The sequence below is a fragment of the Lutjanus erythropterus genome, chromosome 15 (assembly GCF_056507025.1).
Source record: "Lutjanus erythropterus isolate fLutEry1 chromosome 15, fLutEry1.hap2, whole genome shotgun sequence".
Taxonomy (NCBI): Eukaryota; Metazoa; Chordata; class Actinopteri; order Lutjaniformes; family Lutjanidae; genus Lutjanus; species Lutjanus erythropterus.
The window spans coordinates 10,016,633-10,043,461 of NC_139331.1; the positions used below are offsets into that span (position 1 = coordinate 10,016,633).

The following is a 26,829-nucleotide window of genomic DNA, read 5'->3' on the forward strand; positions in this document are numbered from 1 at the left end:
TCACACAAGGAAAATCCTTAAGATAAAAAAAGATGGTCATTTTTGCTTCAGTTTTACTTGTGACAGGTAATACCTCTGTACTTTTATTTAAATAACATATTTCTGAAATAATATTCCTTTACAACCACTGGGTGTCACTTCTGAGAGTTGTTTTTCATTTTTCAATTTTTGTGGAAACATCTGATGTTTGTTTTTCAGGTGGATTTACTTTGGCAGTGATATTAACAAGTGGGGTTACAGTGACATTTGACTCCTTACAGAAAAACTTTTCAGTGGAAAAGACTGAGAAGCCCTGCTATGTTTACCCATGACTCTTTGGTCCAACACCACCGATTACAGAGTTCACTTGGAGGCTTATGTCCTCACACATACACAGCAACAGACTCCGCAACATATCCCCAGAGACGGCATCATCACAAGCTGTTTGGAGCTTCAGGCAAACCAAGAAGCAGGCAACCCCTTAACCCCTGAGCAAATGTGGAAAATGCAAACAGCTTATTGATCTAAATGGGTTCAAACAGAGGACAGTGCTTCAGCTGCAGTGCCTCTACAGAATGTACAGAGGGAGGAAACAGGAGCTTTTAGAAAAGGAACGTTTATTTTACACAAACCATTTACTTTACATAGACAGCGCTGACCAGCTCAATTTCATGTCACACACTGCATGACCCTGGTTGGCTTTAAATTAAAAGACTGTAGAAGTATGAAGGCAGAGTGACAACAAAAAGATTGAAAAACAATCTGCTCTGATATATTTTAACACCTTTCCTTAGATGCTGGTAAAACATGTTTCTGGCTTAAGAGTTAACCCCACCTGTCAATCACTCTGACGGGGTCAACAACCAAAATTTTAAAGACATTTTTTCAAAATCAAGCTGAATTTGGAAAAGCAATATCTTAACATAATAACATGTGAATGGTGTACAACTGCTCCCTGCCCTGCCACTCTACCAAGTGTTCACACATATTTGACTTAAAATAATAAAACAAAAACATTTTCCAACTCCTCATTTCAACAAAATCATGAAAAAAGCACATTTTCAACAACTTCATGAGTACATCAATACCAACATAAACCACACAACATGTGATTTTTGTACAGAAAGAAAAGGAAAAGATCTGGCTATGGAGGCGAAAGTGGGGTGGTGGTGGTGGTGGATGAAGTTTCCAGAATGTTATTTTGGAGGGTCTGTGTTGATGCCGTATTTCTCTTTTAGAAGCTTCAGCTGTTCCTCCTTTTTCTTTGTGTCCATCTTCTGGAAAGCCTGTGAGAAAGCAGAGAAAACTAAATTACATTTGGAATAATTGCTTGAAGATGTATGTTCATATTTTCTGTACTTTTTTTTTAATTCCCTGAGTCAAAATGATTCTTGTTTGATGTTTCCTTAAGCATATTTCCTGGGCTCAGACCTGACTCAATGCTCATACGTACTCTGTTTGCGTTGTAGTAGAGGACCACCAGGTAACGGTTGCAGACGTTGAAGCCTGACAGATGGTCGCAGGCGTTCTTGGCATCGAATATGTCTTCGTAAACCACATAGGCTGTTCCTCTTGTTTCAGGCGTGTTCCCTCTGAAAGCAAAACAGAACAAAGCACACACTTAATAACAAGACCAATATCCGCTCCGATATCCCACAGGTGTTTAGGGGAAAGCAAAGCATGTAAGCAGTTTAGAATCTATTTTACAAAGATTATTACATGTGAGTGTATGAGCAATGCTGACATTTCATTCTTGCTGATCTACAATCTGTGCAGCATCAGTAGTGGTCGATGCAGTCCAAAATATCTGAAAATCCTCTTTCTGGCAATGTTTTCCTACTTCATATATTATTTTTTCACACCCATCTGACCTTTTCACGAGACAACACTTTTTCAGTTCTGATTAATCTACCTGACTCACCAATGTGAGCAGTAGAAATCTGTTAATGGATCCCTCCACAACATGATGGAGAGAGAATTCGAGTACTCTTTTTGGATCATTTCAAGCCTTAGAATAGCACTGACAGGCCTTGTTAATTGATGGGGGCTGTGTGTGGGTCACTATAAAAACTATAAATCTAAATTGACCATACTCAATTTTTTTATGTGATCCTAGATCTAATACATTTCTGTCTCGTTGCCAAACATCTACCATGACAACAATCAACTCCAAATTCTTGGTCAAGGGTAACTTCTATACATTTCAACCTGGGCTGGAAACTTCCACATGTTTTTGTGTCTAAATGACAAATTGAGACAATAATTTTTGAAACTGGTCCAGTATTGAGACAGAACCAACTCTGAGCTGCAGCGTATGAGCAGCTGTGTACTGTAAAAGTTTGTTCAGATTGTTATTACAGGTGTCTGACAACATGATGGAAAGGATCCCTACAGAGAGAGATCTTTTATTAACAGGATAAGATACATTTTGTTTAACCAAAACAGCTATTTAATCACTCTTCCCACAACAACCAGACCCCATTTACAGAAACATTCATTTTATCGTTGCACCTGCCAATACAGACACCAATTCCACACCATGTTTTACCTCTCTTAAAAGACTAATGTGTTAATAATACATTTGTGTGGGCCCACTTCGCTTAAACTAGCCATCTAAAAAACATTATGCTCCAGCAGTGAAACAAATATTATACTCCTATGACCAAAGAAATACATAGCCCACAATATGACTCAGTTATGCATTACTGCTGCTTTGTTTACATGTTCAAAATTTGGTTGTAGATTTTCATGATAGTTCAGGCTTATGGATCATTTCAGACTGTACTTTAAAATGACTTTTTTTTACCTCTGATTTCCAGACAAGTGAAGTTTTGGACTGACACTGATACTGACTATCTGATCGGTCCATCCATAATTAAAACTTGACAAAAATAAAATAAAAACTTGCTCATTCACTCAACAATCAACAGCTCTGGTTTGGTCAAAATTAACCCTTAATTCACCATGTTGGTTATGAAAATATTCTGGCTGAACACACCATTTCTCCCCACTGTGTCTCTGATGTCTGTTCTCCCTCACACTTCTCTCATATTTTCACATCTAACTCTGTGAAGTAAGGGTTCAATTTGACCAAACCAGAGTTGTGATTGTTGGAGCAATGGAAAGATAAACCAAGATGTTTTTGGTCAGTTTGTCTCTGTCAAGATTGAACAAAGATGGAGAAGAAAATAAAACGTCTGTTTCTGGAGTCTGATGGGTTTGGTGAGAGCAGTACCACTACACCACTACAACTGTTTCTGATTAAACTAAACATAATCAACTCAAAATGGATCTATGTAGGGATCCGTTCTGTAAAGTTATCTGGCACTTAACTTAGATAGCCCAAATTATTGTACCCGGTAGTAACTTAGACACAAAAACATGGGAAAATTGAGTCAGTGTTGAAAAATATCCAAGTTATTCTTTAAGTATTTTCTTTGAAAGAGTTGGTCAAGGTGTAACAAACATAAAATCTATGGTATAAAAACACTTACGTTCTGATCTGACGTATTGGTCCATATTTCCCGAAGATATCATACATTTCCTCAGCAGTGATCTTGTAAGGAAGGTTTCTGACGTACAGGATTCTGTTCACCTCAGGAGGTAATCGTATCTGCAGCACACAGGAAGAAAAACAAGCGGTTCATTTGTGTTAGAAAACAGGTTAAATCACAAAGAAGTCAATGAAGGTGCAACATGGCCGTTTAATAATCGACTACACATCACGATCACTGCTACAGTAATTCTGAAGAAAATCAAAAGTTCATGCCAAATGTATGGAAACACCAACTTCTGATATCCTGTCACCTGGGCCTCCGTAAAGGCTACAATTTTCTTTAGCTATTTGATGAATTTATTTAAATTTACTATTAACAAACATAGTTTCCACAGGCCGAATCGTCCACCCGTAACGTTACATTAGATTAGGAAACGTTACTGTGACGAAAAACCAATAATCAACTCAACGCTAGCTATCACATCACCAACCGATGCTTAGCATGTTTACGTAAGTTCCCACATTTCTAAATAAACTGATTAAAAATCAGACCACAGAAAGTCACAAATATGTCAGCTGAATACGTAGATATCTTAAACCGATTATAATAAAAGCAAAATTTGTAGTTTTAACATTAGCAGTGTGATTGTTTTCACTTCGATAGCATGCTAACAGGCTAATCGTATGTTAACACTCTGTGAGGCTAGCTTTTAGCCTCACTGAGCTAATATTATAAGTTATATTCTTCACATTCTTCCTCAAACTGACTCGTTCAAACTTACATTAGCGCGTTTCGCTGCTTGCATAGCCATTGTGAAATATTTTTAAGAGAAAATAACTTCGCTGAACAACAAACACGCAGTTTCTCTGCTCCTCTCTCTTCCCGTCAAAATGGCAGCTGTCGGTGGCTGGTGACGTAATTCCGGTTGTACCCGAATATGGCGTAGTGCTGCTGCCCCCTGCAGGTTGACTGTCGATATGGACAAGGCACTTGCTATCTAGTGATCCTGAAGATACAGATGAGGCAAAACTGATGCTAAAACCACCTCTGAACTCCATAATACACCTGCAGCCATTTTGACATGAAATAGAGCAAACACATTTATTTACAATTATACTGTGCAGCAATTTGCAATTCTGTGAAACAAAGTGAAAGAGAGAGGACCAAAGATTTACAATCCAAAAAGATAAAGCCGTATGTTTGTCGGAACAAATTGAAGATTGGATTTGAACACATGGTCAAATCACAGACTGCTGTCATGCATTTGGGAACAGACAATCAAGATGGCTTAAAAACATGTGACAATATAAATACATACCTTCCCATCCAATCCAACTATTGCCTTGCTTAAACACACCACTAGGGGGAGCAGATGCACCAGAATGAACTAAAGATGCAGTCATTTTAATAGTGTCCTACAGTACCTGTCTGCTGACTTTGTGTACCTCATGACTGTTCAGAGTACTTGGATACAATAATAGGCAAAAAAAACAAAAACAAAAAACATGTACACAGTTTACATACAAGTGAGGCTGGCTGAAACCAGCACACTAATATAATTCTCAGATCAGGTAAGCTAACATGAGAGAAAAGTCCTGAAATAGTGAAAAGTCCCCAACATTCGAAGACTGTTATAGAGCCATTAAATGGGATGAATGGGTGGGAGGGATGTGGGTGTGTATAAGACAGATCTACAGATGTTTTGTCACTGTGATTATAACACACAGCCTGTTGTCTCTGATCTGCAGGAGACAGAATTGGAGTACAGATGTGACTGCAGAGGGAACACATCAGGCCAGATGATGACCTTCATGAACCTGCCAAAGTAAGTGACATCGCATCCATCTTACAGGAAAAATCAGTAATATATTTCTGTTTCTTTCTGTTAGTGTTCTTTTTGTGGTTCAGAACGATTTGGTTTATGTTGGTACCTGTCATTTTTCCCACTGAGTTCTAGTTTAACCATTTGTGCGGTGGTTCCATTTCTTGACAACAGCTGTATTTTACATATTTTTTAGTGCTTGTTCCTCATTACATGTTGAACGTCTTTAAGGGGCTGACATCTCTGAGAGCTTCTACCTGCTTCTCATCCTGTGCTGCTTGTCAAGATATGTTATTTAATTTTGTTCTCCACAACTATCTGGTGACCCACGCAGAAATCATCTCCTCCCTCAGGTTGAGAAACACTGCTCTAGGGTGCCTTCCAGTGGAGAAAATGTGATGCAGTGCCATATAAGCTGCCTTACATACTAGGAAATTAGTTGGTCTTTACGTGCCCTTAAATAGTTGAAAGTTCTCTGTGTGTTTTTACAACAGAGATGTAGTAGTTGTTGAATTTTTTGTTGTTTTACTATCATGACTAGTACATGTTTTATTTTGTTGGCCCCTGACCCTCAGTCTGAGTCGGGCACTGCTAACCAGTATGTCCTTTGCTCTCTCTTTCTCTTTTTACCTGCGTCTACAGAGTGCTCATCTTGCACCTGACATGCTTTTGTTTCACACCCACCTATGAGCTGACTGCCTCAAGCTGTAGCTGATAGAAGCTTTTCAAATAACTACTTACATCTTCAGTTCAGTAATTTTCAAGACATTAGTTACAGGAATCAGATGAAGCCATGCATTTCAGCATTTTAACACTTGGTGTTTGAAAACACTCAGTCACTCAGTTTTTGGATTGATAATGCAGTGCTGCAGAAGCAGCCTGGCCTGCAAATTTTGTTCTTTAGTTGTAAGAAAACATATTTGTTTGGTACAGACCCTGACAAATGTCACATGATCATGATTTTAATTTTTTAGGGGGAAAATTAACATTGTGATGCAAAAATGACCATTCCCAGTGAGTATGAATAATATCACAATTGCAGTATCTGTAGAAATAATCAGTATGATTTTTTTATGTATTTGTTTAAACCATGGTGCAGCCCTAAAATAAAATGAATATGGATAAGGAGCTTGGACCTTGAAATATTTGTCATTTTCAATTTCTGCACCAAATTTGGTTATTAATAGTAACTATATTTTGGATAAAAACATTGTTATTTAAATGTTTCTTTTCTTTTTTGTAATAATAATATTGATAGAATATTTCTATGAAAATTATTTTTGTGTGTCATTTTTCAAGGCAGCATTAAATGATCTGAGAAAAAGAAAACAAACATTTGTGCTTTTCTCCTTTATTTATAAGAACACAAGAAAGAAAAAATATACATAAAACAGGAAAAAAAAGAAAAACAAAAGTTTATTTTGGGCTAAATAAATAAAAAAACAGACTAAAAGGTAAAAAATCTATATGAAAATATTGTGCTTTTACTTGTATGACAGGGTACAACAGCGGCACTTCCGGGTCAGGGATAGGGGGAAAAAAACGGCGGAAAAAACGTTGAGAGTTTTCGCCACGCGCGAAGTTTTCGCTGCTTAACGTTAGCCACTAACTAGAGCTAACTAACTGTAACCAACGTCGGTTTGCTGTGGTGTGTTGTTCAAATTGTCGCTAACGTTACACTAAAATATTTTCGGAAGAAGTTAAGCGGGTCACCCGACATAACTGTTGAGCAAAAATAGTAGAACTGGACTAACATTGTCTGCCAGATCTGTGGACCTGCCAAGTTAAAGCTAGCGCTACTTCGGTGAACGTGTGCTACCACCCTGAGAGAAAACCGGTGAGTTATCATTGTATGCCAGCTGCTATGACTATAAACTATAGGAAAATCATCATGCTAATCTGCTCACAGACAATTTAGCACTTGTAACGTCGCCTGATTCATTTTTTACGCCAAATAAAAATGGCTACGGTGCCTATTGCTAACTGTTAATTTTGGCAACGGTAGCGAGTGGCGTTTTATGCTAACAGCTAGCTAACTATATCTGAATGTAACTAAGCTAACATTAAACGAGTCATTTTTGTGTGTAATTGAATGGTGGAGTTTGGGAGTTTTTTGCTGATAAAACTGTTAACCTAATCACTCCAATTTATGAATATGAAATTGTGTTAAACCGAGTGGTGAGCTAAATGATGCCGTTGGTTAAAATGAACGTTAACAGCTCAAACGTGAATTTGCAAATCAGCGTGGTGACGTTAACCATTAGACGATTCAGTTGTTGGTCAGCATAGAAGGTAACCCCAGACCCGCGAGAGTTATCGCGAATGATATCGCGAGTTAATCCCATCTAGAAGTTTTCCTTAAACCTAGCAAAGTTTGGACCGTTGGCTTAATCAGATTTCAACATTAGCATTACTGTATCATATATCGTAATTAGTTTGTACGACCCGTACATTGAGGAAACAGGGCGTACAAATCTCACGAGTTTATCAAATCTAGGGTTCTAAACATGACCTCAGTTTTCATTGCGTCGTCCCGGTTTAGTTTTAATTGCTTAACGTTACATTTGTCTCATCTGTAAAGACTCGAGGTGACAACTTAATGAGACTTAGTCTAATGCCAAGTGTTATCACCCAATATTTACATCTTGAAAATGTAAATTCAATAGATTCAGTCCTTTTTTCACCTGTCTGAAAGGGTGGAGTTAGTCCGAACAAGCAGCGTGCAGTGTTTCCCACAGAATGACAATGCAACTGGCAGAGACAGGGGATGCTAATATTTGTCTGTTGAAAATATTTGAAAGAATACTTAGCATGCACACACACCTCTCTGGTCTCTTACTGCAGTTGCTCTCAAATAGGGGTCTGTGCAGGGTTCTGTGAAAATATTTTTTTCAGATTCATTCATTTAAATGATAATATTTTTAAAAAATCTATTTTTTTAAAGGTTCATAATGAGTTGGGTGCTTTTTTTTTTAACATGGGCTTTGGGTTTCATGTGTTCAGGTTTCCCACTCCATCTGCTCTCAGCAAGATTTGTGCACACTTCATCATCTCCTGTTAACATCAAACATCAATACAAACACAGTGAGTATTATGGAATATGGTAGCGTTTTCTCCTCTCCCTTAATCAGTTTCCTGGGTGTAGTCACTAGAAAATAGGTGTCAAGACCTATTGTAATACCTACTTAATAATAAGTAATTTAAATGAGTTGAAGTGAACTGGCAGTTCCGTCATATCTCAGAATAGTAAGAATGTACCCAGCTAATTTGTTTGTTATTATATAAATGGCAAATATTGTTAGCAATCAAAACAGTTTTTAATGGCAAACCAACTAATACTCATGCATGTATTACCCAAAGTAGACTTAATGGGTGGTTTAGGAAAACATGACATAATGATTGATACTTAATCTTGTCTCACTTGCACCTTTACCAACACCTGCACATCAATACAACTCCAGATGTTTTGCTTGATTTCTTTAATGATGTACCACAAAGAGAGGAGTAACTTAAAATATTTAAATTAATACTGTAGCCTTAATGATCTACAATGTCTGATGTATTGTCAGAGTCAATTACAACCAATTTTAAATTGAGTTATCGAAATACTTATTTAGATAAGTATATTAAATCTTTCTTGCAAAGATGACATCAACTTACTGTTTGAATTACAGAGTAGATTAAACAGAAAGCAGCCCTAGGTACAGGTTGCATAAAGTGCATGAAGTGCTTGAATTTTATTTTGTAATGTCTATATGAACACTGTAGATAACTATCACAATATATAGTTGTTAAGGAGATGGTCTGTAGACAGTTATTTTATAAAAAAAAAAGTCATGTATAGGATCTTTAATTGAATATAAGCTTCGCAGACAAGACAATAATTACTTAACAATCCCTTACATTTGAAGTTGTCAGATTCTGAATATAAACTATGACCGTGTAGTTTACATTTGATGTACACCTTTTAAAACGGTTTAAGAAAAAAAAAAGTAAAACATTTTAAATGTCAATAAAATTGCAGACTAAATGGCATTTAAAGGGACGGTTTGGATTATTTGATCTGGGGTTGTGTGAGGTAAGTAAATGCCAGTTGGCACACCCTCAGTTTGGAGAAGCAGAGAGGTGTACCAGCACAAAAGCAAAGCAATGTATTGCTGTGGACAGGGTCAGCAGCAAGATATGTTTTAGCCACCTAAGCATCATGCTTTATTTAGAATATTTGCAGTGCTTAACATTGCTGCCAGACAGCCTTTTCTGACTTGAAACTGCCATTGTATAACTGTCTCCAATTGGGACCCATGGAGTCTTGATTATTATTATTATTATTATTATTATTATTATTATTATTATTATTATTATTATTGTTTTATTTTTAGGTAATTTTTTTTAAGTGACTTAAATATGTTTTACTGCAGACACTTGAGCAACAGCTGTACATTGTTCAGCTTCCGTACTAGCACTGCTTTCTGCTTCTCCAAGGTGGGAGTGTGTCGACTGCCATCTACTGTAGGTAATACACTGACTATCATTAAGTACCTCAAACAACCTCACATCAAATAATGTACTACCCCCTTGCATGTCTCTCAAAACAGGGCTGTTGTGGTTAGAGATGACAATTAGTAGATTAATCAATTAGTAGACCACTGATTAATTGTTAAAGTTGGTTTCTTTTTCCAACTTGTCAGTTGTGAGGATTTACTGCCATGTGTGCCATCTGATATTAAACTAAATGTCTTTATATCTAGGTTTTGAAGGGTGGAAAAAACAAGCAATTTAATGACATCATTTTGGGCTTAAGAAGTTGTTGAACATTTTATTGACCAAATAATTTGTTTAAGAGCCATTTGGCGGATTAAGGAGTAATGAAATTTGTTGGGTGTTACTTTAACTTTAGAGCTGCAGTGATAAATTGATTATCAAATTAATTGTCGACTATTTTGATAATCAATGAATCCCTTTGAATTATATTTTTAAGAAGAAATTTCCAAAGTCTCTGATTTCAGTTTCTCAAATATGATAATGTTCTGGTTTCTTTAGCCATCTTATGACAGTAAACTGAATATCTTTGTCTTTTAGACATAACAAGACATTTGAGGGTGTCAGCTTCATATTTGGAAAACGGTGTTCAGCATTTTTAACCATTTACTGACATTTAACCAAATAATTGGTGATGAAAATAATCTTTATTTGCAGCCCTACTTAACTGTGATCAGTCTAAAATGCAGGTAAACAAGTAAGGGGTAATATTGTGTTTAATGTGTGTTTTTGTGTGTGTGTTTTCCAGATAAAATCCAGTGCTGCCACAGCTGTGCTGATCAGAGGTGATAAGTCATGGGTAGCTGGAATTCATGAAACTCCAAAAATGTCTTCAATCCCAGGACTGCCAGCACAAGGATCAGATGTCACTGTTCTCATAACCAAGGTCCACTTGCATCCCCTTTGTGTGCTTGTGGAATTCTGGGGAAATTTTAGCCAGGAGAGGACAGCAGAATATGAGTGCCTGGCCAGAGACATTCAGTCTCCTGGAAACACATTTAAAGAGTTTGAAGGAAATGCTGGTGATGAGTGCTTGGTTCAGATAGATGGTACGTGGTACAGGTCCCGCATCGTCACAAGAAATGGCTCGAAATACAGTGTGTTCCTCATTGACAAAGGGATGACCTATAGCACCACCAGAAGTAAGCTAGCATGGGGTCAGAAGAAACACTTTATCCTGCCACCTGAAGTGGAATTTTGTGTGCTAGCTAACGTGTTACCACTCTCGCCTGAGAACAAATGGTCTCCAGTGGCTCTCGAATTTCTGAGATCTCTCTCCGGGAAGACTGTGAAGGCACACGTGCAAGATGTACTGGTGGCGCACAGAACATTTATCCTGCACATTCCTTGCATATCCAAACAAATGTATGAGATGGGGATTGCCAAGAAGCTGTCCACTGACCTGTTCCAGAACTTTGTTATAACATCAGTGCAGTCTCATGGTGGAGCTGAAGTGTCTCCAGAGACTCTGCAGACCTTCATGGGTGCAGGTGAACGACTGCACAACAAAGAGCTCTTCTTATACCCAGAACTTCCAGCAGGGACTGTGGAGACTGTCATAGTCACAGATGTGACAAATCCCCAGCGGATTTTTTGTCAGTTGAAGGTGTTCTCACAAGAGTTGAAAAAACTCTCAGACCAAATCACACAATCCTGTGAGGGCAGAATGGTCAACTGCATTGTAAGTCCAGAAATGATTGGGTTTCCATGTGCTGCAAGAGGAAGGGATGGAAGGTGGTACCGCTCCATCCTACAACAGGTATTCCCAACCAGCAAAGTGGTGGAAGTGTTGAACGTTGACTATGGAACAAAACAGTTTGTTCAAGTGGAGAATATAAGACCACTAGCTGCAGAGTTCTTCAGGATGCCTGTTGTCACTTACATCTGCTCCCTTCATGGAATCATTGACAAAGGGGTTGGGTGGACAGCCAGTCAGATTGACTATCTCAGGACCCTTTTTCTGTACAAGACAGTGATCGCCAAATTTGAGTACCAAAGTATCTCTGAAGGTGTTCATTATGTCACACTCTATGGGGACGAAAACACAAACCTTAACAACTTGTTTGGTTCCAAGGAGAGCTGTTCACTGGAGTCTGAAAAAACACTTAGAGATTATGCCATCTGTAGCACGGCATATAGCCGCCAATGCCCAGCTTCGCAAGAAAGACATCAAAGAAAGATGTTAACACCTGGACAGGCTGTCAAGGAAAAAGAGAGGAAAGGAAAAGTGGAGAAGCTGGCTGCTGAAGACCTTGCTCTCCGCTCCACTCATGTGGCAGTTGTTCAGCATGCATCTGACCCCTCTGAGTTTTGGATCCAAACACAGAACTATGCAGATAAGTTTGATGAGCTGATGGATAGTCTCTATCATCTGTACAAAGATTCAGTGAATAAAGATGCAGTGAGTAATCCAGTTGTTGGGCTGTACTGTGCTGCCAAGACAGAAAATGGTGATTTCTGCAGAGCAACTGTGGCTGAAGTTGGTGAGGCACAAATCATGGTGTTCTTTGTTGATTATGGAAACACTGAAGTGATTGACAGAAGTAACCTCAGGACCCTTCCTGATGAGTTTAAAAAGCTGCCATGTCTTGCACTGAAATGCTCCCTGGCTGGTGTTAGGCCAAAAGATGGAGGATGGAGTCAGAATGCCTGTGACTTTTTCACCAAAGCAGTCAGAGAGAAAACACTAAATGTACACGTGACAGCAAAATCTGATGATGGCTATGTTATCCAGCTAACAGATCCCGAAGCACAGGGAGAAAGAGATCTTACTACATTGATGTGTAGATCTGGCTTCGCTGAAAGGGCTGAGACACAGAGACAACCCAAAGCCAAAATGTCCATGCAACCTGCCATTCTGCTTCCCACACAACTTCCAGATGCAAGACTCTCAGGTTTTTACAGCAACACTGGATTGCCTGTACAGAACCTAAACACAGCTGGCCCTGCCAGTAACGAAAAAATTCCTACATTCAAGGAGCACATGTTTCCCATGGGTAGTGTCCTTGATGTCAATGTGTCATACATCGAAAGCCCAAATGACTTCTGGTGCCAGCTAGTACAAAATGCAGGACACTTGAAACTGCTGATGCATGAAATGCAGGCTCATTATGCAGACAGTGAGTTTCAGTATTTTGTAGAAACAGCTTGCGTTGCTCGCCACCCTGATAATGGAATGTGGTACAGGGCCCTTGTGATTAACAAACATGAAGCGTCCCATGTGGATGTGTTGTTTGTGGACTACGGCCAGACAGAGACCGTCTCTGTCTATGATCTGAGGAGGATCTGTCCAGAATTCCTCAGTCTGCATGGCCAAGCTTTTCGATGCAGTCTGTTGAACCATGTGGACCCCATGTCTGCCTCAAATGAGTGGAACAAAGAAGCAATAGAAAGGTTCCACAGCTTTGTGAAAACTGCTGCATCAAACTTTGTGATTTTGAAGTGCACCATATACGCTGTCATGTACAATGAGCAGAAGATTGCTTTCAATATTGTGGATCTTGAAACCCCGTTTGAGAGCATCTCTACCAGTATGGTCAGTCTAGTCAAAAGTTTACCTCCCAAGAAAGGCATCGGGCCATCTTTTCGTCTGGACACATACTACTACTCAATGCACCACGTCAAAGTAGGAACAGAGGAGCAGGTAACCGTGACATGTGTGAACAGTGTTGGTCAGTTCTACTGCCAGCTTGAGAGGAATGCTGATGTGATAAAAGATCTCATGATCAAAGTGAGCAGTCTCTGTCATCAGCTTGAGAATACAAAGCTCCCAACAGTCTTTGGAACTTTGTGCTTTGCGAAGTACACTGACAGGCAGTGGTACAGGGGACAAATCAAGGCCACAAAGCCAGCGATTCTGGTTCACTTTGTGGATTATGGTGACACTCTTGAGGTGGAAAAATCTGATTTGCTTCCAGTTCCCATGGAGGCTAATGAGATAATGTCTGTGCCTGTACAAGCAGTTGTGTGTAGTCTCTCTGACGTCCCTGCTGATGTTCCCAGAAATGTGAACAGCTGGTTTGAGACTAATGCAACAGAATGCAAATTCCGAGCATTAGTAGTGGCCCGAGAACCTGATGGGAAACTGCTGGTTGAGCTGTATCATGGAAAGACTCAGATTAATTCAGAGATCAAGAAGATGTTTCAGATTGAGATGCACTCAGAAAAGCAGGTTGTCTGCCAGGGTTGGAGAGCAATTGAGGGTCCAGCAAATTATACACAAAAGACGCCAAAAGCTGCCCCAAAACCAGAGCGCCACATGAGGGGGGCCGAAACGAATCTGCAGTCTGCACCGAAGCCTGTGCGCCATATTTGTGAAAATGGTCAGAGGATCAGACCTGCTCCGTTAGAGCTGTACATACCTCCACACCACAGACAGCCATGTGGAAGGACACCAAATAATACAGGAAATGGTTCTGAGACGGCAGGTGGCTTTATCAAAACAAGAAAAGAAAGCCTTACCACAGAAACTAAACAGCCTGTCAAGTCCAAATCACTTGGCACAGAATCTCAGGAGAAAAGTGAGGCTAAACTCCCTAAACTTGCAGACCTGCCCTCAAAAGCTATCACGTCAGGTATGGAAGCAGATGTGTATGTCTCACACTGCAACAGCCCTTTGAGTTTCTACGTTCAACTTGTCAGTGAGGAGGATGAACTGTTCTCCCTTGTGGAAAAGCTCAATCAGCCCCAATCCACCCCCCAAACCGACGCCATCAAAGACGTGCACCCAGATGACCTTGTTCAAGCAGAGTTTGCAGATGACTCCTCATGGTACCGAGCAGTTGTAAGAGAGATCCATAGTAACCAGGTGGCTGTTGTTGAGTTTGTCGATTTTGGAAATTCGGCATCAATGCCAATTTCCAAGATAGGCCGACTTCATAAGAATTTGTTGCAACTCCCCATATACAGCATACACTGTATGCTGAGCGACGCCACAGCTCGTGGGAAAGAGGAAGTGCTTGATCCAGAAGTGATGTCGGCTTTCAATGAAGACATCGGTGGTAGTGGAGAAAAGGTGCTGAAATGCCAGTTTATCAAGCAGTCAGGATCTGTGTGGGAAGTCAGTCTTGAAGACAGTGGTGTGAATGTCATATGTAAAGTACCTACTAGATGTTCAACCGATGCCTCTGAAATTGCATCTGACAAACAAGCTGAGGAAAATCCTGAACAAGTTGAGGAAGAAACTGTCCAGAAATCTGATGTAAGACAAGAGCCAAAGAACTTCCAGACATCACCACTCAAGTCCTCTTCTCTGTGTTACCACCACCAAGAGTTTTTAGAGGGACAAAAGTTAGAGGTCTATATCACAACTGTAAATGAAGCTCTGACATTTTGGTGTCAGCCTGCAGACTCGGAAGCACTTGATAAGGTAACATCAAGTGTGTCAGAAGTTGGGGATGCAGCCAATCACAAATGTCTTGACCCAGGCACTCTCTCCTCTGGCAGTCCATGTATTGCTCTCTTTTCAGACGATCATCTTTGGTACCGTGCAGAGGTCATCGACAAAGATGGAGATGAGCTGTCGGTTCTTTTTGTGGACTATGGAAATGAGTCCCAAGTCAATGTTAGAGATGTGATGGAAATACCCAGTGACTTGATGGAAACCCCTCCACAGGCATTTTTGTGTGAGCTTGAAGGCTTTGATACTTCACAAGGATCCTGGGACAGTGGTGCAGCAGACGAGTTGTCAGTGCTTACAACAGACAAAGTGTTACAGCTGACTGTCACTAAAGTAACAAGGGAAGAAGGAAAAATCAAATGCCTTGTGCAGTTGGAATGTCAGGGCCAAGTGATAAATAAGGTACTGAACCCCTGGTGGAAGAGCTTCTCCACAGAAAACGAACCTGGTGCAGTTGGACCAACAACGTCATATGAAATGTCACTGCAGTGTGACTCAACTGTGCAAGATACTGCACCACCCAGGGATCAACTAGAGTATCCAGAAAGTCAAGAAATGGATATGCCATGTGATAGTGGCATAGATGAAAGCATGTTATCTCTACTCAGTAACAAAGCTGACCACGGTGACAAAAGTACTTTGGATGAAGGCTCTGAAGAGGAGGGTCCTTCAGTGATGGACACTATTGGACCAGATGACTTAAACTGTCCACTGGATGAGAACCCTACAGAGGCCATAGAGAAGTCAGAGGTCATGATGACTGACTTGGAGTCTCTTCTTGGAGAGGTGAATACTTCTAGCATGGAAAGCAGCTTTGACATCATGATTTTTTCTGGTAAGCAACACATTAGTTTCTCCTTTATCTTTGTTTCTGATGAATAAACAACATGATGCATTGCCTATTCATCAAATAAGTAGCCAAAGGCAAATAGGTATGAGGAAGTCATGTTAATATGGAAAGTTAGAGTGCAACAAAATGTTGTATTCTGTGCATATTTTCTTTTAAAGTTTGGTCAAGTTAAAGTGATGGATCACCTGTTGTCAAATTGTGGTCACTAATGTGTGTGAAGTTAATAATTTTCTACTTGCTGCATTTTCCTTGCATTTCCAGGTCCAAATGAGCAGAGAGATGACAGAGAGGTTACCATTGCGAGGGATAATCCTCTCAGCAGTACAACAACTGTGAAAATGGTAGATGAGTAACAGTGACTTTTGCCAAAACAAAAACTCAGACACACATGGTGCCACTGACTTGAGTACAAATGGGTGGAGACTTAATGAAATCTGTTTGCATATTGTGTTCTTCTACAGGTACCCTGTGAAGCTGTTGATCATGGGAAGAGCAGAGATCCAGAAACAACTGATGAGATTTCTGAAGACTTTAAGCAGGTACATGAAGTTGTTTGTGTCGCAGCTTCATACAACATTTACTTTGTACATTATAGGGGTGTAAATCACAAGTTTCACAATACGAAATTATATTGATTCTTCGGACACAAAGTCCACCATGATATGATTTCAATTCAGTTCAGGAGTTTGTGATCGATATCAGACGATATCATATTTAATACATTGAGTTACATTTATTTCAACTCACAAAAAGAAACTAAATTATGATTCAGCAATTTTATGACCAAGTTCTTACTTACAGACATTTGTGTTGGACTTTCCATGGGAATTCCAAAATAAAGGTTTATCTGAAAGATGACCATATAGATAGATATTTTTCATTTGCATCAATTATATCAGATTGTTGAACATTGTATCAATATCAGTATATTGACCCAGATTGATGTATCATTACACTCATAGTACATGGCCCTTTACTCAAAAAAATATGTCTTGTTTTACTTGTAACACTTGTATTTAAAGGTTAGGAGTGATTTTGCTAAGAGTCAGCTGTATTGAGATGAGGTGCACTTCATCTCCATATGAAGGATGTAGTGACATTTGGTCTTTTGCTGCTCTGTGTTTCAAAAATACATTTTGAAAACACAAAAATGAAATGAAATACTTAAAACAAAAATATTTTTTAGTTCATCTGTTTTACATGTATGTTTTGTCATCTTGTAGATTCAAGCTGAACTGGTGCCACTGTCCCCTGAGCCTCCTGTGTTTGGTGAGGAATTCCTAATTCTAACCACATGACACTCATGCAGCACATGTTTAGATTATAAAGTTTAGAAATTGCATAATCTTTAAGGCAGTAAAGAGAGAAACTTAGAGAGAATCTTTGCTTTTGAGAAAATAGGTAAAAACTCACATTCAATGAATGGAGGTATTGCAGAGGTATTGCAAGAGGTAAATTTGATTAGCTAAAATAGTTGTAAAATGTAATACTGTGTGTAGTATTGTCTGACATGACTGTGTTTTGTTGATGGAATGTGATTGTCTTCACAGAGCAGGAGCAGGAAATTGAAACTGAAGATGGTGTCCCAAAGGAGGAGGTGCCATGTTTTATTGCACATGTTGAGGTAATGTTAATGAAAATGCAGTATTTTGGATGGTGTTTTTTGTTCTTCTTGAGCAGAGTTGATACTAATTTTTGAGTATTTCCAGAATTTTGACTACCTGTGTATAACTTTGTAGACATATTATGAAGTAGATATAGCTCTCACATCAGTGATTGATCATCTGTTCTGTTTTAGAAGGACTTGATGTCTGAAGAGGAGAACGTGGCTTGTCACAAGGATACATACTCAGGACACAGTGGTAGGCTGGGTCATGTTTAGTATAATGAAGTATAATGCCCTGTAAGTCATTTTAATCTCATTTAGTTGTGTGTATAAAAGAGACTTCTTGATCTATCTAGCATTTTCTCCTAAGCAACGCATAGGTTTTGTGTCTAAATTTTCTCTTTGTATCTGCAGCCCTGCTAGCTGACACAGCAGCCAGTGAGCCACACCCCTGCACAGCTCCCTCTCAAGATTCGGTAATGGATTTTAGTTCCACAGAATTCTAAATTCAATCCAGAGCTTGTCACTCCTGACATGTGAATTTTGTCCTGATTGCTGCTCAGGGTGATGACATTGAAGAGGTGACCTGCTCTGTTGAAGAGACCTGTTTGGCAGATGTCAGCACAGGTATCAGACTTCAGTGGCTTCTGAATGACCTGCAAAACAATTTGCCAAGTATGCATTGTGATTGCCATTCAATAAATCTTACCACAGATCTGCGTTATAAGAATTGGCTATGGATGCATGCAGTAGTATTTCTTAGTCTTACTGTGCATTATCTATGATTTGGCTTTTTTCCATTTGCATTGCAGATCCAAATGAGTCAAGTGAAGTCACCAGTTCAAGAGATAATTGTCTGAGCAGTAGGACTGCTGAGGAAATGGTAAATTGAGTCTTGTTCATGGAAAGACTGGGATTGATTGCTGACTGAAAATTGCATTTTAGATTTAGAGAAGGGAAAAAGACTGAGTGTGACATGATTCTGTTGTTGCTATGCAAACATTACTGAATTTATCTCTGCAATAGCCATGGAGAAATCTTTGAATTTGCATTAACTGGGAGGCAGGTAAAATAGGTGTATGATGTATGTTTATTGCTATACATACAAAACTGTTGTTTTGTTTGTCTGAAATTGTCTGTTTTTACATTAAAATGTGTAATTTCTTACATTTTAGGTTCAAAATGAATCACTGCTTTTTCAGGAGGTTCCTTGTGAGCAATTAATTGGTGAGTCATTTCTAACACAATATACACCACACACACCATAAGATGGGCAATAATAAGTACTGCAGGCTTGGGTTACAAGGTTTATATGCAAAAATATGTGTTACAAAGATAAAAGTACGATTGTCCTCACAGAAGGTCCCTCAGAGCAGGATTGTTGAATTTTACATATTTTGGTATTTTTCCCACATTGCACTACCTCTTGGAACTGTTTGCATTCTGTGTATTTTATATGTTGTTTATTCTGTGTATTAAGTTGATCAGTTAAAAACATTGAGACTTACTATATTTGTATCACCTGCCTTTGTGTTTGCAGCTCTGCCATCTGACGCTGATCCACAAGCAGACACAGTTCCCTGTCCAGATTTGGTAATAGAGATCAGTCAACACAATTGTAAAATATAACATCAAAATGTCACATGACGTGAAGATTGAATGCTGTCTTTGATGTGTTTTAGAGTAACCTGGTTGAAGAGGTGACTTGTCTTGTTGGAGAAATCTGTCTGACAGACATCTGTGCAGGTATCAGACATAATGTATCAGCTATACATCACGATTATGGCGTCCATTAATTTCTAATTGAATATTTTGATAATGGCAAACAAGTCTGTTGAAATTGATTGATTTTTTACAAGAACATAGATGTTTAACAGTAAAACATAATTCCATTATTGACTACAGAAACAGACCATATTCTGCTGTTTTCCTAACCTGATTATACTGATTCCTCTTTGGTCTTTCAGGCCCACAAAAAGCTGAAACAGAGGACAGTGACCAGCTGGTGCACACATCCACCAAACAGGAAGAAGTAAGTGTGTGATGATGCCTCTTGATAGTTTAGTTCATTCGAATAGAATAAGTCCATATGTGTAGATAACTTTGATACATTGTGTTCAATTGATAGAAGGTGTCTGGAAATTAGAGGTGTATGTAGCTTCAGAGTGACTGTTAATTAGGCACTGAGGATGTACCAGAAACCAGGCTTATGCTGGGTGTGTGTGTGTTTGCAGTGCACAGTAGTGAAAATAGTAAATGTGTGTAAATACGATGGACTGGATTAATTGAGTTGTGTTGTGCTCTCCTACAGGTTCACCATGAAGCTGTTTGTCCAAGGGAGAGCCTGGATCCAGAAACCATTGATAAGTTTTCTGAAGACTTAAAGCAGGTACAAGATGTCGTATGTTTGGCTACTTTACACTGTACATAACAGTTGAGAAAAAATACTTCTTAGTTTAGTTACAATGCAGATAGTAGTGACATTGAGTGTTTTGGTGCTCCATGTTTCCAAAAAAGATGTGGAAAAACTAGTAATGGAGTAAAATACGACAGACAAGGACATGATATTTTAATTCCTCTGTTTTATGTGTGTGTTTTGTCGTCTGTAGAATCAGACTGAACTGGTGCCACTGTTCTGTGAACTTCCTGTGTTTGGTGAGGAATTTTTAATGACACAACATTCATATAGTGTAGGCTTAATTCATGAAATGATCTGGAAAAGGGCACAATTTTTCAGGCAAGCTATCACATTAGTCTACAACACACTTGCTTTAGGTAACTAAAATGAAGACAGAAAAAAATTGGAGAACATCTTGTAGAGCATCTTTGCTTTATAGGTAATGGATTAAAAGTAGTTAAATAGTCACACTCCCCATTGCTGGTGAAAATAAATTTGGTTAGCTAAAACAAGTGTAATATTTTGTTCTGGAATTACTGTATTTTGATAATGGAGTGTGATTGGGATTGTCTCCACAGATGCTCCTGCAGAGGACATTGACAGTGGAGATGGTGTCCCAGAGGAAGTGGTGCCATGTGTTACCACACTTGTCGAGGTAATGTTATGGAAATCCTGTATTTTGAATGGTGGTTTTGCCAGTTTTTTTTGACTTGTTGTGGAGTGTTAATAGTCATTTTTTAATATTTACCAGACAGATATTGTGAGACATGCATTTGAAATTCTATACAACATGCTATTTAGTATGCTAAAACACTATATGAGATTTTTTTTAGTATGTCCAAAACCTTAGTATGGAACCAGTAGTACGTGAAGTACATACAATTTCCAGGGAAGTATTATAGTGCAAGCACTCAACACTACATGTGCATAAATATCCCACAGTGCGATGCAGTAGTGACAACAATAAAAACAAGGGGCAAATTCATTGAGCAGTACATCTGAAAAGATACACACTGCTGTTTGTTTGAACAAATGTATGTTGAGCAATAGTACACAATTTGGGTATGTAGTGCATAGTATGTGCTTTCTGATGCAGTGACTCTGCATTCGACATAGCCATCAGGTCAGTGATGGATAATCTGTTCTGTTCTAGGATGACGTGATGATTGAAGACAAGAGCTTGGTTCATCACAAGAATACGTACTCAGGTTTGATAGCATCATCTTTTGCTAATTGAATTGTTGGTTTAACAGCTTTCAGGCTCGTCTTTTTCATGCATTCATTTGCGCATGTGTATGTAATATTACTGTGTGCTATCATATGGCTTTTTTTGCGTTTGCACTGCAGATGAGCCAGTTCCTGACAGCAAAGACACCAGTGCAACAGATAATTGCACCAGCAGCAGGACAGCAGAGGAAATGGTAAATTGCTTCACACTCAGTTTCTTCATGTGAGGTTTATGTATCTGCAGAGTTTTATACTAGGATCCAATCTTTGTGGTGTAGGGACCAACAATTAGCACTAGCTGCAAGCCAAATGCTCGAAAATATGCAAGTGTCTGGTTGGTTTGCTTTACTCGCTAGTCAAAACATAGTGAGTGGCTGGTAAAATTTGAACATTGAGTAGCTATTTTGCTGATGGACAAAAGAACTCAATTTAAATCTAAGAGGCTAATCAGAGGTGCATACTGTAAAATCTCATGTAAAAGGTGACATACAAATAACTGTGGTCATCATGAACAAAGGCCTGTTACAAAAACACTGAGAAAATGTAAATTTCCAGAGAACTAAATCATCAGTGCAACAGTCTTGGTTATACTCACCACTTTACTGCTTTGAGTTTCTATTTTAAACAGAAATACTTGTTTGATCCATCTATTGAAACCAGCTTTCTACTTGACTGGGTGCATCTCTGCACCTGCAGCAAACAAATTTTGCCATAGTCATCTAAAGTGTGGGAATATTTTAGACAGGGGCATGACAGTATGGCTCTTGTTAAGCTCTGCAGACTGGAAATGTCTTATCACAGCAGTACAACTGCTGTGCACAAGCACATGAACTGAAGCACCAAGCGCTCTGTCCTAATGTAGCAGCAGCAGCAGCAGCAGCATGGAGACAGCACTGTCATGTTTACTGTCTGTCAACACCCAAGCAAGATATATCAGGAGCATATTGGTTTATTAGCAAGTGCACATAATAAAAAATATGTATGTAACAAAATGTGCTGGTGACAAACTGAAAAGAAAAGATGAAATCTGAGGGGAAGTGGTCGGTAAACAAGTTTTGGTTCTGATGTTTTTAGCTGCGTATTTGTACAGAGTAATGAAACACTATGGCATGACAAACCACAAAACCAACTGTGATTTAAATACAAAAGGGAGAGAGAAATGTACTGCAGTGCGATGCTAAACAGCGGCTGACACACTGTTATCAGCCTGACAGGAGAGAGGTGTTAACTATGAGCAAGAGGACACACACTTTTACTCTTTCTGTGTGGAAATCTCATGTTTTCACATCACAGATGACAAAAAAAGGTTATAAAGGTTTTACTGGTAAAACATAGTCATGTAGGCTAGTATAGAAGCTTAGTGAAAAACACTCAAACATCCCATCACTGACGGTTGAATGCTTGTTGCTTTTTAGAGTAACCTGGTTGAAGAGGTGACCTGTCTTGTTGGAGAGATCTGTCTGATGGATGTCTGCACAGGTATCAGACTTGATGAACAACATAATGCGCCAGCCATGCATTACATTTTATGGTGAAAGTTAATTTCTAATTGAATATTTTATTAATGCCCAAATAAGTCCAATGTCAACACTGATCTTGATTTTTACAAGGACTTATGTGTTTGACTGTAAACATCATTCCATTGTTTGAATACACAGACAGATGAAATTCTGTTGGTTTGTAAACCTGATTTTCCTGATTCCTCTTTGGTGTTTCAGACGCACAAGAAGCTGAAACAGAGGACATTGAGCAACTGGTGCACACACCTCCCAAACGAGAAGAGGTAATTATGTAATGTGGATGCATTTTGAAGGTTGAGTTCTACAAGTCTACAGGATTGATGTTCAAATATCTGTAGGTAACTTTAATACTTAGCTCAAAATATTGCAGCTTTGACTTTGAAGATCAACTAGTTATCTCACTGGTTGTTCTTTGAAAGGTCAGCAGCAGCCAAGGTCAAAGGTCAAAGCTGTATGTGCCAGACGCAATGCATAAAAGCAGGGGATAAGGGAGAAAGTGATCTTTCAGGGGTCTGAGGTTCCCTTCTAGACACAACCCATACTAACTAATGCAAGTCTTCCACTCATTTCTGTGATGCACACCCTCCACAACTACATCTCACTACACCATGTGAGCATTTAAAAAGCACCAGTGCAACTGACTGTTAATACAGTAAAATTAAATGTACACTGCATTGGAATGTCAGTAATTGCTGCAGCATTGTGAATACTTAACAGAATGTTTATCATAGTGAATGAAAAGTTGGAACACTGGAATCACTGAGTGTGTTTACATGCACAATAATATCCACATTATTATCTGGTTTTTGAAGTGCTTCAGTTATGTATTGCTTATGTAAATACCATGTCTTGGTTGTAGAAACTTTCTTAAGCCCTTAACCCAGTTTCAAGAGACCCGGGTATGCGACCTGGAGTACTGATAGAAACCAAGACACTGAGGCATGTTAACCATGTTTCTGAACATAGTTTATTGGTACAGCACATACTGGCTGCAAACCTGAATACTCTTTGAACTGAATAACCAGCTTTCACATGTTCCATGTAAATATTATATTCCCATTAAGATCAAAACTAACACAATGTCCTAACTGATTGCAGACTCTGTCCACTTTGAATCTATTAAATATCCGCCTCTGTGACAGAGGTGCAGTACAAAGAGCACCCATGACACATGCATGCATCCATGTCCAACCTTAAATTGTGAATTTGATTAATCAATTAAGTTTGTCAGCTGACCACACAATCAAATGTTACTGTTACTGACAGACTTTTATCAATAAATTTATCATATTGAGAATTTTACGTGGCAGTTAGTCCACATGAGCGCTTGCTCTCACTTTTGTGACTGTGAGTCTGCATTAGTTTTTGTGAGGGGGAAAAAAGGGGTTGAGTGTTGCTCCAGTGCTCTCCAGCAACGCCTTTGCTTCTCCCTCCAGCCAGTTGTCATGTTATTTAGAGTTGTCTTATCAAATGAAAAGGTATTGTGTATGTAAGTCCTTTTTTTTAACTTCATGAATTAACCGTTTTGCAATGTTGTGATGATTTCCAGGATTTCAGCGATGGTGAACTTGAAGAAGAAATGTCATCTTATGCTGATGACAGTTTTGGTAAGTGGTGCGTGATGATATTACATTCATTCAGGCTTGGCATAAAATTGTATTTTGGGGTAGCTTTGATTTTTACTTTTCAATTATGCTGGGAAAATATATTTTAAGAGATCAAACACTTAGTTGTTAAACCTTATAACAGTCCAACCTCCTACAGATTATTTTTTTGTTAAAGTACATCTGGCGGAGTTGACGTCCTGTGGAGTTGACAGAATGATACATTTCTTCATTTCACAGCAGTTGCCAGGAGTTCTGGTTATGGTTGAGACACATTTGACAGCAATATTATTTAATACATTTGTTGAAAAATTAAGTTTACCAGTGCTTGAGTGGTCTTCCTGGTACCAGGAAGTGAGACAGGGATCCTTAGGGTATACCTAAATCTTTCTATGCCTCGTTAAGCCATATTTATTGTTGGTTGTTGATTAAAACCTGGGACCCAACTTTGAAGGGCCAATATTTTCATGAAAAAATGATTGTAAGCCCTATTTTATCAGGAGTTTTAACACCTTTTTAAATTGTTTGAAGTTGTGAATTTTTGTTTAGGACAAGGGTGTTTTCTGGCACAGAGCAAGTTTAGAAAGTAAAAATAATAGAGCAAAACATTTCATGAATTGCGTACATTTCAGATATGTAAACCCCTAAAGAATAAATGGCCACCAAGAAATTGGAATTAGAGTGTTGGTAATATTTTTTCAAATTTTCAAGTTTTAGGTAGGACTTGATTTGTCAAATTCTCAAAAATGGGTGATTAATAATCTTTAAATGATCTTAGATGAAAATGATACTCTTTGGTAAAATGTAATCAATTTAGCTTGAAGTAGTAATGAAATAGAATAGAATATTAAAACTTGAAGAACTTTCTCTCACTCAACATTGAACACAGTTTGAACATTGAACAGTTTCCTGTCAACTGCTCTTGCTGCTTTATTGCTCCTCCTTGTACGTTCTAATCATCTATTACTTGTTTTGATTGCACAGTGTTATCTGCAATCTTTGGCATGTTTTCTGCAATACCAAATGAGAAATATTTTTTTCCCCTTCCTCTTAGAGTCCCAGCTGACAAAGATAACTCATCTCTCTCTGATTATCACTGAGAGTTCTGCTGACATCCTGCCTGTTGAACAACAGCCAGAGGAGTAACCTTCTCATTTTCATTTGCCTTTATCAACCACCTCAAATTGCATATGTTTTAAGTTTTATCAGACAAGTTCAGGTCAGATTTTGTTCTTTGTTTTGTTTGTTTTCAATGGCAGTCCTGATTTATTGGATTGACCTGGCAGGTCATCTTTATCCTTTGGCCCAATGGCTTGTTTCCTTGTTCCTCTTGAAAAATCTGGTTGAAAGTGCCTTTGTACAGTAATAGTTCTCAGTGCCTTAGAGTTTGTCAGTGTCTGTGTGCTCACCAAGAGTTATTTAGAGCACAGTTGTGTTACAGACAATCAGTTCTGCTAAAATGCTTCAGAATTCTTTAAAAAGTACTGAATCTTTTGTTGAATATAAGACTGATTTGAATGGATGTCAAGTGAATTTAAGCAGCAAATCTCAAGAAAGCTTTCTGTATTTTGTGTGAATACATGCATGCATTGAAGATACATTTATGTTGGCACAATAAATATAACAGATCTAAATCAATGAGTCCTTGTTTGGAGTAGCTTAACCCAAGCCGACAAGAAGAAACATGTCTCATTAAGATCAAGAACTAACTTTAGTAGATTATTTTAAGTGGGACTGTATGAGGTGCATATCTATTATTAGGTCAGTGGCCTTGGCATTCCTGCAGTTCATAGAAGCAGCAGGAGCACTAGTGTAGAAAGAAACCAGACTCCTTTGGCAAAAATGTTAATTTTACCTTGCAGAACATGAGTTTTTCTAGTCTACCACTGCCTCCATCGGTTAGTTCACTTGTGTGACGACAGTGAATTTGAAGTAACCCTTTAAAACACAAAGTCATAATAACACAAAAACTAACCGCTTAAGTCACTAGCAACCTTTGTGTTCTATGAGGTAAAATTACTGTTTTGCTTGAGGAGTTTGGTTGCTTTGGAGAGAGTGATATTTGGCTCATGTAACTGTCATTTCCATTTGGAAAAATATGTCTGATTGCTGTGAAAATATTCTAAAAACAGTTTACACTTGAACTGATTTATTTTTTAGGGGACTAAAATACATTTTGCTTCTGACCCTGTCCACAGCAATACATTGCTTCTGCTTCTCGACACCGAGGGTGTGTTGACGGCCATCTCCTGTAGGTAATACACTGACTCTATAGAAGTACCTCATACAGCCCCATTTCAAATAATCCAAACTATCCCTTTAACCTTAAAGGGGTTAAATGTTTTTTTTTTTTCTTCTCCGGCATATTCAATATAAAACAGAATGATGA

At 38.6% G+C, this 26,829-nt stretch overlaps 2 protein-coding genes across 2 annotated transcripts; one reads left to right on the forward strand and one right to left on the reverse strand.

The window, feature by feature from the left end:
- Positions 1–579: 579 nt before the first annotated feature.
- sf3b6 (splicing factor 3b, subunit 6) lies at positions 580–4,416 on the reverse strand. Its single transcript, XM_084738003.1, has 4 exons — positions 4,258–4,416; positions 3,474–3,592; positions 1,433–1,571; positions 580–1,265 (listed from the first exon to the last, which is right to left on the reverse strand). The coding sequence occupies exons 1-4, from the start codon at positions 4,285–4,287 to the stop codon at positions 1,176–1,178; spliced, it is 378 nt and encodes a 125-aa protein (XP_084594129.1). The 5' UTR covers positions 4,288–4,416; the 3' UTR covers positions 580–1,175.
- A 2,384-nt stretch (positions 4,417–6,800) lies between these two features.
- On the forward strand, positions 6,801–26,074 carry tdrd6a (tudor domain containing 6a). Its single transcript, XM_084737064.1, has 20 exons — positions 6,801–7,135; positions 8,302–8,382; positions 10,586–16,070; positions 16,347–16,426; positions 16,547–16,624; positions 17,309–17,354; positions 17,636–17,709; positions 17,884–17,947; positions 18,106–18,167; positions 18,255–18,366; positions 18,504–18,574; positions 19,374–19,437; positions 19,659–19,723; positions 20,003–20,080; positions 21,243–21,297; positions 21,437–21,510; positions 22,732–22,795; positions 23,035–23,099; positions 24,386–24,443; positions 25,495–26,074. Exons 3-20 carry the CDS (start codon positions 10,664–10,666, stop codon positions 25,584–25,586), a joined length of 6,609 nt encoding a protein of 2,202 aa, XP_084593190.1. The 5' UTR covers positions 6,801–7,135; positions 8,302–8,382; positions 10,586–10,663; the 3' UTR covers positions 25,587–26,074.
- The last annotated feature ends 755 nt before the right edge of the window (positions 26,075–26,829 follow it).